The sequence below is a fragment of the Callithrix jacchus genome, chromosome 17, assembly GCF_049354715.1.
Source record: "Callithrix jacchus isolate 240 chromosome 17, calJac240_pri, whole genome shotgun sequence".
Classification (NCBI taxonomy): Eukaryota; Metazoa; Chordata; class Mammalia; order Primates; family Cebidae; genus Callithrix; species Callithrix jacchus.
Genome location: NC_133518.1, coordinates 54,054,241 through 54,066,320, shown reverse-complemented (window position 1 = coordinate 54,066,320; position 12,080 = coordinate 54,054,241). Strand labels below are relative to the sequence as shown.

At 37.0% G+C, this 12,080-nt stretch overlaps 1 protein-coding gene, 1 long non-coding RNA gene and 1 other non-coding gene across 4 annotated transcripts in view; 2 read left to right on the top strand and 1 right to left on the bottom strand.

Moving 5' to 3' along the window:
• The window catches only part of CAPN7 (calpain 7), a 44,803-nt gene that overhangs the window by 1,878 nt on the left and 30,845 nt on the right, over positions 1 to 12,080 (bottom strand). The window contains exons 13-19 of one of the 2 annotated variants that reach the window (XM_002759627.7): positions 10,012 to 10,156; positions 9,781 to 9,880; positions 9,066 to 9,201; positions 8,401 to 8,476; positions 4,761 to 4,906; positions 3,556 to 3,618; positions 2,871 to 3,001 (exon numbers count right to left, since the gene is read on the bottom strand). In XM_002759627.7, the coding sequence (XP_002759673.1) occupies positions 2,871 to 3,001; positions 3,556 to 3,618; positions 4,761 to 4,906; positions 8,401 to 8,476; positions 9,066 to 9,201; positions 9,781 to 9,880; positions 10,012 to 10,156 (797 nt within the window). The remainder of the gene's footprint in view (positions 1 to 2,870; positions 3,002 to 3,555; positions 3,619 to 4,760; positions 4,907 to 8,400; positions 8,477 to 9,065; positions 9,202 to 9,780; positions 9,881 to 10,011; positions 10,157 to 12,080) is intronic. The other variant, XM_035278187.3, reaches the window with a different exon arrangement.
• Positions 616 to 4,463, top strand: LOC128929997 (uncharacterized). Its single transcript, XR_008477442.2, has 2 exons — positions 616 to 736; positions 3,361 to 4,463. It is a non-coding gene; the product is annotated as an uncharacterized LOC128929997 (long non-coding RNA).
• LOC118149099 (U6 spliceosomal RNA) lies at positions 5,828 to 5,934 on the top strand. Its single transcript, XR_004736254.1, has one exon. It is a non-coding gene; the product is annotated as a U6 spliceosomal RNA (small nuclear RNA).

The window sequence follows — 12,080 nt, the reverse complement described above, 5'->3', positions numbered from 1 at the left end:
AAAGTGCTGGGATTACAGGCGTGAGGGCCTGGCCAGGAAATATTGTATTTTTGTTTTGGGATGGAGTCTCGCTCTGCTGCCCAGGCTGGAGTACAGTGGCATGATTCTCCGGCCTCAGCCTCCCAAGTAGCTGGGACTACAGGTGCACGCCACCATGCTCAGCTAATTTTTATATTTTTAGTAGAGACGGGGTTTCACCATGTTGACCAGGATGGTCTCAATCCTTGACCTCGTGATCCACCCGCCTCGGCCTCCCAAAGTGCTGGGATTACAGGCGTGAGGCCTGGCCAGGAAATATTTTATTTTTGTTTTGAGACGGAGTCTCGCTCTGCTGCCCAGGCTGGAGTACAGTGGCATGATCTCAGCTCACTGCAACTTCCACCTCCTGGGTTCAAGTGATTCTCCTGCCTCAGTCTTTTAAGTAGCTGGGACTACAGGCATATGCCACCATGTCTGGCTAAATTTTTTTGTATTTTTAGTAGTGACAGGGTTTCATCATGTTGGCTAGGCTGGTCTCGAACTCCTGATCTCAGGTGATCCCGACAGCCTCAGCCTCCCAAAGTATTGGAATTACAGGTGTGAGCCACTGTGCCTTGCCTTTGTTTTTTTTTTTTTGGGACAGGGTCTCAGTCACCCAGGCTGGAGTACAGTGGAGCAATCGTGGTTTACTGCAGCCTTACCCTCCTGGACTCAAGGGGTTCTCCCACCTTAGCCTCCCCAGGACCTGGAACTACAGGTATGTACCACCAAGTCTAGCTAATTAATTTCTTTTTTGTACATGGGGGTCTGTCTCACTATGCTGCCCAGGCTGGTTTGGAACTTCTGGGCTCAAGCCATCCTCCTACCTTGGCCTCCCAAAGTACTAGGATTATACACTTGAGCCACTGTACCTAGCCACAGGGAATAATTAAAAATATTGTTATTATGACAGGTGGAAAGGCCTATGGGACAGGAAAGCCCTGAAATAAAATCTGAATTTACAGAAGTAATTAGCACATGATAAACATGGCATTCCAAATCAGTAAGGAAAGAAGGATTCATTTAGCTGGTGATGAGGTAACAAAACATTTAGAAAAAAACTGTTAAACTGTATTTCATACCAAACATAAAAATATATTCATATGAATTTTTAAAATGCAAAATGTTAAACCACAAAATAATCAGAATATGGTGAAAATTAATTTGATAATGTGAGAGTTCCTGTCCACAGCAAAAAAAACAACAAAACAAAACAGAGACAGATTTGATTACTTTAAAATGAAATGTTTTTCTATGTGGGAGAAAAATGACAATCTGAGAAAAACATCTGCAAATATGTGAAGGAGTTAATATCCTTATCTTATTCATGTTTACAATTAAAAAAATGACAACTCTACAGGCAAGAAACATGAATAGTCAATGAACATTAGTACATGTTCAATCTATCTAGAAATTAACTACAAAAGAGCAAACAGGAACCTATTTGCCTAGTGCACCTATCAAAGTGGTAGAGATTTTAAAAATGACTTTCTTGTGGAAAAATAGCTTAATCATATCTTCATATCTAAAGGGTTATTAACTGCTGCTGGATTAGTTTGTAAGAAAAGCAAAATTAAGCCCAATTTTATTTAGAAGGTAGTTCTGTTTTTATTTGTTTTTTTTTTTTTTGGTGGTGGTTGTATGAGACAGGGTCTCACTCTGTTGACCAGGCTGGAGTGCAGTGGCATGATCTAGGATCATTGCAACCTTTGCCTCCTGGACTCAAGTCATCCTCCGACCTTAGCCTCCCAAGTAGCTGGGACTATAAAAGCACATGCCACCATGCCTGGCTAAATTTTTTACAAGTTTTTGTGGAGATGTGGTTCTGCTATGTTGCTCAGGCTGGTCTTGAACTCCTGAACTCGCCTGTCTTGGCCTTCCAAAGTGCTGGGACTACAGGTGTGAGCCACCATGCCCAGGCTATATCCTCTGTATTTTTTAAACCTTTTAAAACTATGCAATATGACACTTATGTAAAACATACATACAGCTTAATAAATCATTTGCAAAGTGAATAAACACCTGGGTAACCACCACTCAGATCAACATATCCTCTCAGCACCACAGAATTACCTGTATATTCCTAATTGCAACTCCTGTCCCCACACAGAGCTTTTATGCTAATAACTCTCTTGTTCTGCTTTGCAGTTTTACTACCTTAGTGTGCATCCTTATATAAGTCTTTTAGTTTTCTGTTCTTGACTTCACAGAAGTAAAATCATACGGTATATATTCTGTACGTGTGGTTTTTGCTCAGCATTGTTTTTAAGACCTATCTATCATGCTGTGTGTAGCTGTAATTTATTTCAATTGTTATATCAGGACTCTATTATATGACTATATTATAATCTTAAATGTTGCTGATGAACAAATGTGTTTCCAATTTGTGGCTATTACAGTGGTTTACTCGTCATTGGATTGCCCCATTTGTGACATGTTTTTGTTTATTTTTAAAAAACTGCAGATTTTTTTTTAACCAATGTAGCATATTTACAAATCTTGTAATATGCTCTTTGTCTTATTTAAGAAATCTTTCCTCTCTTGAGGTTAAGACATTTCCTGCATTATCGTATAGAAGCTGTATTGTTTTACCTTTCACATTTAGGTTTGTAATCCACCTGGAGTTTTTAGATTTGATGTGAAACAGGGTTCTAATTACCCTTTTTACACATGGATGCTCATTATTCCACATCATTTATTGAAAAGACTGTCCCTTCCTGACACTACTACAATGTCATTGTTGTAAGTACAATGTCCATATATGCTTAGGTTTGTTTCTAAAGTTTTTTCTGTTTTACTATGTTCATTTTTAATAGAGCATCATTAATTTAAGAAAATTACTCATCACAAACCTTGGTCCTCGTAGCTCAATCAGTAATGGCCCAGTCTTTTCTATATGGAATTGGTAGATGGGGTTATTTTTGTGAGTCTCTTGGAAATTTCCACATCCTCCAGCACTCTGACCACTCCACTTCCCATTAATCTAGTAAGAACAAAGTTTTAGTATTAACAAAATTTAATTCTCCAATTCCACTTACAGACAAAACTCCTTTCCGTCTCAAAAAAAACAAAAAATAAAAAAAAAAGGCAATTTTCCACTCTGTGGCTCTATATTTGCTGCTGACAGCCAGGCTGATTTGCTAGACTAAACCCTATTTCCATCTCTTTCCTCTAATCAAGCTGTTCTCTCTACCAGGAATCTTCCATAGAATCCTGTCTACACATCTAGCCCACCCTGCAAAGTTAGTCTCAAATTTTACTTTCAAGGTTCATCCACATAGTCTTCTCTAACCACCAAAGTTTGCATTAACCTTCTTTCTCTGAATTTGTTTCTTTTCACAGATGTTGCTCACTGAAGATCTTGTATTTCAACCCAAATTGAAGGCCACTTAGGTTTCTCTGATATTCCTGTGAAGCCTTAGCATGTTTTTATTTCATAATAAATTGCTGAATATAAAATGAGAGAAATGGAAAAGGGAATTTAAACATTCTAAAAGAATGCTGAGATTATAACTATAACCAAATGAATGTACTTACCCGTTTTGATACAGTGTATGGTGAAGGAATCTTTGAAAAAGTAAAGCTGCATGCTGAATATACCTAGATATATATATAAAAAAAGACTGTATTGATCAATTTTACACTTACAAGAACATCAAAGTGATTCATGAATATATTGGAAGAATAAAAAACCAGTTGGCATATACAAGTCATTATTCTATAGGCAGTGGATTAATGAGCTGGCAACTGAGAAGCTGGAGGTCTTATCTTGGGCTTTCTCTGCTACTAACTGTGTATGACTCAGGGCAAATCACAATTTTTCCAGGCTGTGGCTTCTGCATACGAAAAATGAAGGGGTGGCAGCAGCTCCCAATTGCTTTAATCACTAAAAATCTATTCAAATTGAGTTGCTTATGTAGAGCCAAACAAATCTATATGGAAGAAAATTACAATGACCTTCCTAGCTAGATGAGAGCAGTATGTTTCTAGGTAACTGATTCGCTTTTACTAACTTCAAAATCCTTTAAGTCAATAAAAATGTTAAACAGGCTAAGTAAGTTTTTATTGCTTGCTTTAAAATCAAATGTACTGGCCAGGTATGGAGGCTCAACACCAGTAATCCCAGCACTTTGGGAGGCCGAGGTGGGTGGATCACTTGAGGTCAGGAGTTTGAGACCAGCCTGGCCAACATGGTGACCCCCATCTCTACTAAGAATACAAAAATTAGCTGGGTGTGGTGGCAGCACCTGTAGTCCCAGCTACCCAGGAGGCTGAGGCAGGAGAACTGCTTTAGCAGCAGAGGCTGTAACGGACTGAGACTGCACCACTGCACTCACTCCAGCCTGGGTGACAAAGCAAGACTCTGTCTCCAAAAAAAAAAAGAGAGAGAGAGAGAGAGAGAGAAAGAGAAGAGAAAAGAGAAGAGAAGAAAAGAAAAAAAGAAAGAAAGAAAGAAAGAAAGAAAGAAAGAAAGAAAGAAAGAAATGTATTAGTCCAACATACTATACTGCCGCAGGACTAAACTATTACTATGAAAATAAAAATGTTCTTTCGAAATAAAAACATTTCTTTTCGAATGTATTATTTTCTACAGAAAGCATAATTTACTATTAAAATCAGCACAAAAATGGCAGTACATTTTCAGAAATAAACTTTTTCTCCAGATGATCCCACTTACAAAGCAGAGCACATTACGTACTTTATATTATTGTGTTTTGTCATTGTGTGTTGGTTTTACTTACCCGGACTGTGTAATGGATTGTGTTCTGTTTTTCATATTGAGAAACCACTAATGTAAAGGTATGGGTGCCAGGTGTGGTCAGCTTTATCTTAGTCAAATAATGAGGGCTGTTAATTCGAATTCCATCAATGTATGGAGGTGGGTCAGCTGCAAACAAACAAGTAGGCTTAGAGAAAAGGAGTTTTTTTTCTTAGTTTTTGAAGTTTTATGGTTGATGTAGGAAAAATAATTACTTGGATGGACATCTCCTTAATTGATTCTGTCCTTAAAACATAATCTTAGTGAATTAAACAGTTCCTAATATGCAAAAATAATCTTTTTGAATACATTCAATGAGATATAATAGTACTTACTATTTGCTCTGTTGCATTTCAGTAATTCCTACTATTTGTTCTGGGTTGCATTTTTCTCCCAGAGAGGATTTTAAAGTCAGGATTAGCTTTTTCTTTTGAGATAAAATTAAAAATATAAAAAGACATATGGTCAAGCGTAGTGGCTCACGCCTGTAATCTAAGCACTTTGGAGGCCAACACAGGTGGATCACTTAAGGTCGGGAGTTCAAGACCAGCCTGACCAACATGGTGAAACCCTGTCTTTAAAAAATGAAAAAAAAAAAAAAAAAAAAAGACGTATATAAAAATATATCTAGATTCCCCACCACTCAGATTTAACTTTTTTTTTGGGGGGGGGGGGATCGTCCTAGCCTCTTCATAAAACAATGTCTCTTTTAACCATCATCCTTATCTTATTCCATTCTATTGATGGATTTGGTGAGCACCTTTTTAGACTTTAATACAAACATACCCCCTCCTAAAAATGATCAAATAATTGTTTCTGGTATAAGTGTATATGTAAAAGAAAAAAAATAGTATATGTCTTATATCTTTCATTTTTTACTCAACATTTTAAAAAGATCTATGTTGTTCTACACAGACAGTTTTTTTCTTATAACTGCTTGTATAATATTCTATCATATGACTATTACATTTTATCTGTACCTCCAACTGGTTATTTAGAAAATTGGGATATTCAGATTGTTTTCAATATTTTGTTACTATAAAGAATGCTGTGCTTGCTTCGGCAGCATATATACTAAAATTGGAACGATACAGAGAAGATTAGCATGGCCCCTGCGCAAGGATGACACGCAAATTCGTGAAGCGTTCCATATTTTTAAAAATATAAATATATAAAAAAAAGAATGCTGCCTACTATTCTTTGATAGGCTCATCAATCAAGCCTGATACAATTATTTTATGCATGTCAATTACTGTATGTTAAGATCAATGCTCTCACTTAGCTTATTTAGGAACACTGAATATTTATAATGGGGACCTATCAGAAAACCTAAACATTTTCGTATCTCAAACAAGTCATAAGTCTCTAATGCTTAGGGGTGTGTGACCTAGTGAGAAGAGAAAAAAAACTGGCATATCTGTGGATCCTGAACAAGGTTTTCAACCCTTCCATGTTTCAGTTTACTCTTCTGAAAAATGGGGAACAAGGCCTGTCCTTTATTACTGCAAAGTGTTGTAATTAAAATACAATTATAAACTCGAAAGTATTCTGAAAAGGCAAAATCACTACACATAAGATAGAGCACTGTTTTAAAAAAGGAAAATTTGGCTAGTTTAACTTGGTATTGTCACTGGACCTACTAGGTGCCATGCCCATTCCAGAACATAGGGATACTGACTACTAAGACTCAATGCCTGCCCTTAACACAGTCTAATAGGGAAGAATGTTATACTTTCCTATGATTAAACAAAGTAAGACTTAAACCACTTCTGATAACATCTTCCCACATCACTGCCCATTTCTTTGCACAGCCTTCTTAGAAGAACTGTCAACAACTGCTTCCTTATACCACAGTGTCTTTTAAAACCAATCCAATTGGGCTTCTAGCCCCACCTCTCCACTAAGCCTGTTCTTATCAAGGTCAACAATGACTGCCAGGATGCTAAGTCCAATAGTTTCTTCTCTTTTTACCTTTTATTTCACGTTTTGGGGTACATGTGAATGTTTGTTACAAAGGTAAACTTATGTGTCATGGGGGTTTGTTGTACATATTATTTCATCACCTAGGTATTAAGCCAGAATCCAATATTATCTTGTCTGTTCCTCCCCCTCCTCCCACCCTCCCCCCACGTCAAGTAGACCTCAGTGTCTGTTGTTTCCTTCTTTCTGTTCTTAATCATTTAGTTTCCACAACTGTTTCTTCTCTCACCTAATCTCATTTGATTTCTTAAACATCAATAGATGCAGTTATCCTTTCTTTCCCTCTTGAAAAATGTTCTTTGCTTGGGTTATATGTGAAACTTCACTGCTTCATCAGGCCCTCTGTTCACATTCTTTTGTGGTACCTTTTCCTCTGCTCAACCTTAAGATGTCTCAGAGTCCAAGGGTCAGGTCCTGGGTGTTCATCTCTGTACCCACAACTCTCTTCACAAGTGATTTATACAGTCCCATCTTCAAATTCCATCTATATGCTCCAGAATCCTCAATCTGTATCTCTTTCCTTACTCTAGAACTCTATTCAAAAATCCAACAGCCTACCTGGCATCTTCATTTGGAGCCAGCACATGTCATTTTCCTGATTATGACCAAAGACCCTCTGAACCCCTTCCTGTAGTGTACAGAACCTCACGTGATCTGACCTCTGCAAATCTTCCTGACTTCTTTTGGTACCACACCTACCCAGGCAACTGGCCTATTCTCTGTTTCAAAAACACATCATCTTTTCTCACTGTAAGGCCCTGCACTTGCTGTTCCCTCTGCCTGTAATGCTTTTCCCTTGATTTCTTTGAATGACTGTTTCCTTTTGTTATTCATAGCTCTTCCCATCCCTACTCAATCCATGACCACTGACCAACCAGTCACTCACACATAGCTCTATTTTACTTTTTTACACACATGTATCACTACTTGATATTTTGCTTATCTGTCTCCACAACTAGAACATAAACTCTACGAAAGCAGAGTCCTGTTTCATTCACCATATTCTTCACAGCCTTAAGATAGTTTCTCTCATTAAGTGATATACATTTTTTTTAAATGTGAAAGCAAAGTGGTTTTCATACGATGTGTTAAATGTCTCAGGCGCCCAGTGGAAGGAATGGCATTTAGGCTGGACATTAACTACATGTGTTAAGCGCAACAAGGAAAAAGGAATATGTGGCAGGAGGAGAGAGATTCCATATGAAAAGGGGCAACAAGGGCAACGGTGTATCCTGGAGTAGCAACTATCTCAACTGTGAGAAGCTGAGGCATAAATAAAGGGGGAAAGTAGGCCAAAATATAAAAAGCCTTGTATGTATCATGCTGAAGAGCTTAGATTTTATCCAGGAGTTCATGGAAAACTACAGAAAACATTTGATTACAGTCAAAGACATAATTTAAGTCTCAGAAATAAAATTCTGTCAGCCATGTGCGAGAAGGTGGAAATCCTCCCTTGGCTTATCTAAATTAAAACAAAACACAGAACAGCATAAAAATGTCCTTCCATATGCTTGAGCTATTAGTCTATCAACACAATTATTTCTCTATATTATCTACATAAAATGTGTCATTTTTCAACATAATCATATAAATAAAATCTTAATGTATGTTTATTTTAATGTTTGCTGGGCTACTAAACATACCTGGGTAATAAACTTTTTTTCCATCAGTCTTGTATACAACCATTGTGATAAATTCTCGATTATTCGCAAAATCATCCTAAAATCACAAAGAATCCAATGTGGTTAGAAAATGGGTTGAAAATGCGATTTGTTTTCTTTTTTAAGCTCTCCACAAAAAATGCTCTTTATTTAAAGTTAACAAAATAACTCTAAGAGCATTTTTCAGCTATTTAATGTTATAAGGAACACTGTTTCTCTGAATTAAATTATCATTTTAATAGATGACAACTGTATCTATATTATGAAATAATATATTACATAAGATTCAGAGGCTATTAAGATTATGGTTAACCTTTACAGATTCAAGACTAATGATTCAACATTTCCAAACTCCCTTCAGCATATTTCAGTGATTTAAACTATACATCATCCACCCCCAAACCCTCACTAAAAAGCATCAAATCCCTCATACTTTTCTTCAGAGATGACTTCTGAACAAGATTTTAAGTGTATAATTATAAAATATAAATTTCCTTAGAGGAAAATAAAAATATTTATTTGAGAAAACACTACTTTCAGGGCACCTATGTAAATTAAACAGGCTGGTGATTATATATGTCTTTCACAATGCTCTAACTATATTTAAAAAATTTCTGTATAGGATATCATTAGAAGGGTATCAATACCTTGTCTGTTATGTGTCTACTAAGCAAAACCCAAACTGCAGCGCCCCCCTGTGGACACTGCACCTCCAGTTTGTACTGGGGGTTGTTGGCCAGGCTATAGGCATCTTTCACAGGTCCTTGCTTAGCATCCCAAGTACTAAAAGATAAAGTAAACAAAGAAGGTTGTAATTACATTTCTCATAGAGCTAAAATATAACGCTATTTCAAAAAGTGGATTAATCAGAGTTTTTAGTTTTTACTGGTTTTAATTTTTTTTGGCATAACCAGGAAGTATGGAAAGAAAAAACTATTAACAAGATAGTCACTGTGGGAATAAAAAAAGAGGGAATGCTAGTCTTCCTAAATTAACCATTCCATTTTTATTTGTTTGAGACAAGAGTCTTGCTCTGTTTGTCTGGGCTGGAGTGCAGTGGCATGATCTTGGCTGGCTGCAACCTCCACCTTCCAGGCTCAAGTGATCTGCTGACCTCAGCTTCCCAAGTAGATGGGATCACAGGTGTGCGCCACCATGACCAGCTAATTTTTGTATTTTTTGTAGAGGTGAGGTTTTGCCATGTTGCCCAGCCTCGCCCAGAACTGCTGAACTCAACTGATCCGTCCACCTTGGCCCCTCAAAGCGCTGGGATTATAGGCATGAGCCAACGTGACTGGCACGTTTTTAAGTGAACAAAGTGAGGCTATTATAAAGCATACTCTTCAATGTGCAAAAAGTTACCTGTGAATACATGTTGATTCTTTAAAAAGACCTGGATTCCAACTCAAATAAATCACATCATAATACTGGCAGAGATCATCCCAGGAAATCCAAAATATTCCTGAAAATTAATACCTTTGTTAATCTAAAAAAATCTTAATGCTAAATGACTTAAGTCAGTTACATATATTTTGCTTTGCTAGAACATTTTTTGAAGAATAAATGGTATTAAAATTAAAAAGATATATTTACCATTGTCTATTTTCTGAGCTGTTCGGGGATCAAAGTTTAAATACTTTTGCAACTCTGGAGTCCAGTTTTTTACATCATTTTCACTGTATCTTCCTTTCCAACGTAAATGACTCCAAGGATTTTTCAACTGGATGAATCGCAGCCCCTATATAAAAAAAGAAACAGGAGATAACATTAAGTTGCAAAACAGTTTTTACTGTATTAGTTCTTGTTAGAGGACAAACTGTGGGTATGTATCAATTCTTTCCCTTCAAATCAAATAAAGAACATTTCCATCATTGCAGGAGTTGTACTAGACAGTGCTGCTTTAGGGCACAAAGTATTTCCTGCCTTTTCAAAGCTCACTGGTCCCATTTTATTTTCCAGTATTTATACTCAGGTATCTTTGGTGCTAATCTAGTTTTCCCTTTTACAACGCCAGAAAATCCTTATTCAATTTTGCCTCCAAAGGCATTTCTCATGCTGTTCCTTTTTTCTGAAAGGCCCTCTCTGATCCCCTTAGTTACCCTTTCTTCTCAGTGAAGACAGACATAGCGAAGGAAAAAAAAAAACGGATTTTAGAATCAGAATAAAGTGGGACCAAATTCCAGTTCTTTGGGTGGGTCATTTACCCTCCACACATTCGTTTACTCATAAGTAAAATGAAGATTATGATGTATCCCTAGAAGATGGCTGTGAAGATCAAATGGAATTAACATAAAGTAGCTAGCATTTAGTAATTTTTCTTTTAATTACTTTCTCTTCTCCAAACTTCACAGTGCTAACAATCTGTATTACACTAGTTTAAAACAGTTTCCTATCTTATATTGTTTTCTACTTGCATAAATGTAGTCACCTTGTCTCCCTAATGAAATCATTAACTCCTTGAAATGGTGGCAGTATCATCACTTCAGATTTTTCACTGAATTTATGAAACAGAATCTTAGGTAAATGCTCAGTAAATACCAGGTATGTCTATAGAACTGATTACATTAATTCAGGAAAATGAAAGAGGTGGTAAATCCAAAATAGTATTTGTTTTACTGCAAGCAGTCACCTAAGGAAGTTGTGTACTTTTTCTAATGATATCATAAATCAAACTGTTTGGGAGACATCTAAACAACCACAACAACACACTCCTTTGCTATTTCAAATAGGCAAATTGTGGCCTCGGGTAGACTTATGTGATTTCTGGACATAAGACTCACTCCTCTTAGGCTATATTCCCTAGAAGCTTCATTAATGTAATTTCTTTCATCAATATCTTTTACACCATATGTGTCTCACCACACATAAGTCAACCGACATTTAATTCCTTTCTTTTCATAAAATCTAGTTCTCCATAAGCAGGAAATCTGCCTCATTTCAGGACTCTTAACACTTCCTAAAAAAGGAGCACAAAGGACAGCAAATTGCTGCTAAGCTTTTCTGAGACAAACCCCCAGCATCGAGTGATATTCAAGGACACTAAGATGTGGCTGTAGATTTTGTTTGGATGGGTAGAAAATCAGCCCTAAAAAGGAGAAGGAATGCTAGAGAACGAAAAAAAAAATCCTTTTGCCAAAACATCCAATTTCTGAAGTTATTTCCAAGTAGCAGCAAAGGAAAAGCCTTGGACAGCTTCAGAAATTCTATGATAACACTTGTCTGAAGTCCACACCCTGATCTGGAGATGTACTTCCATAATAGACTATTTATGAAACATCACCTCAAAGACACAAAAATGACCCAAATGGAGAATCGCTGAGACAAAAATGAAGATAAAACCTTGGAATATGCAAGCAGGTTAGAGGTAGTCAAACAAAAATGACAGGAATGTAGTTGTGTGACCATGGCTCACTGCAGCCTTGAGCTAAAGTGATCCTCCTACCTCAGTTTCCCAAGTAGCTGGGACTACAGATGTTTGTCACCATGCCTAACTTTTGAAAAATTTATTGCAGAGATGTGGTCTTGCTATTTTGCTTAGGCTGGTTGTGAACTCGTGGCCTCAAGCAATCGTCCTGCCTCAGCCTCCCAAAGTGCTAGGATTACAGGTGTGAGCCACTGTACCCGGCCACTTAAAATGTTTAGACTGGTATTTGTGGTAAATT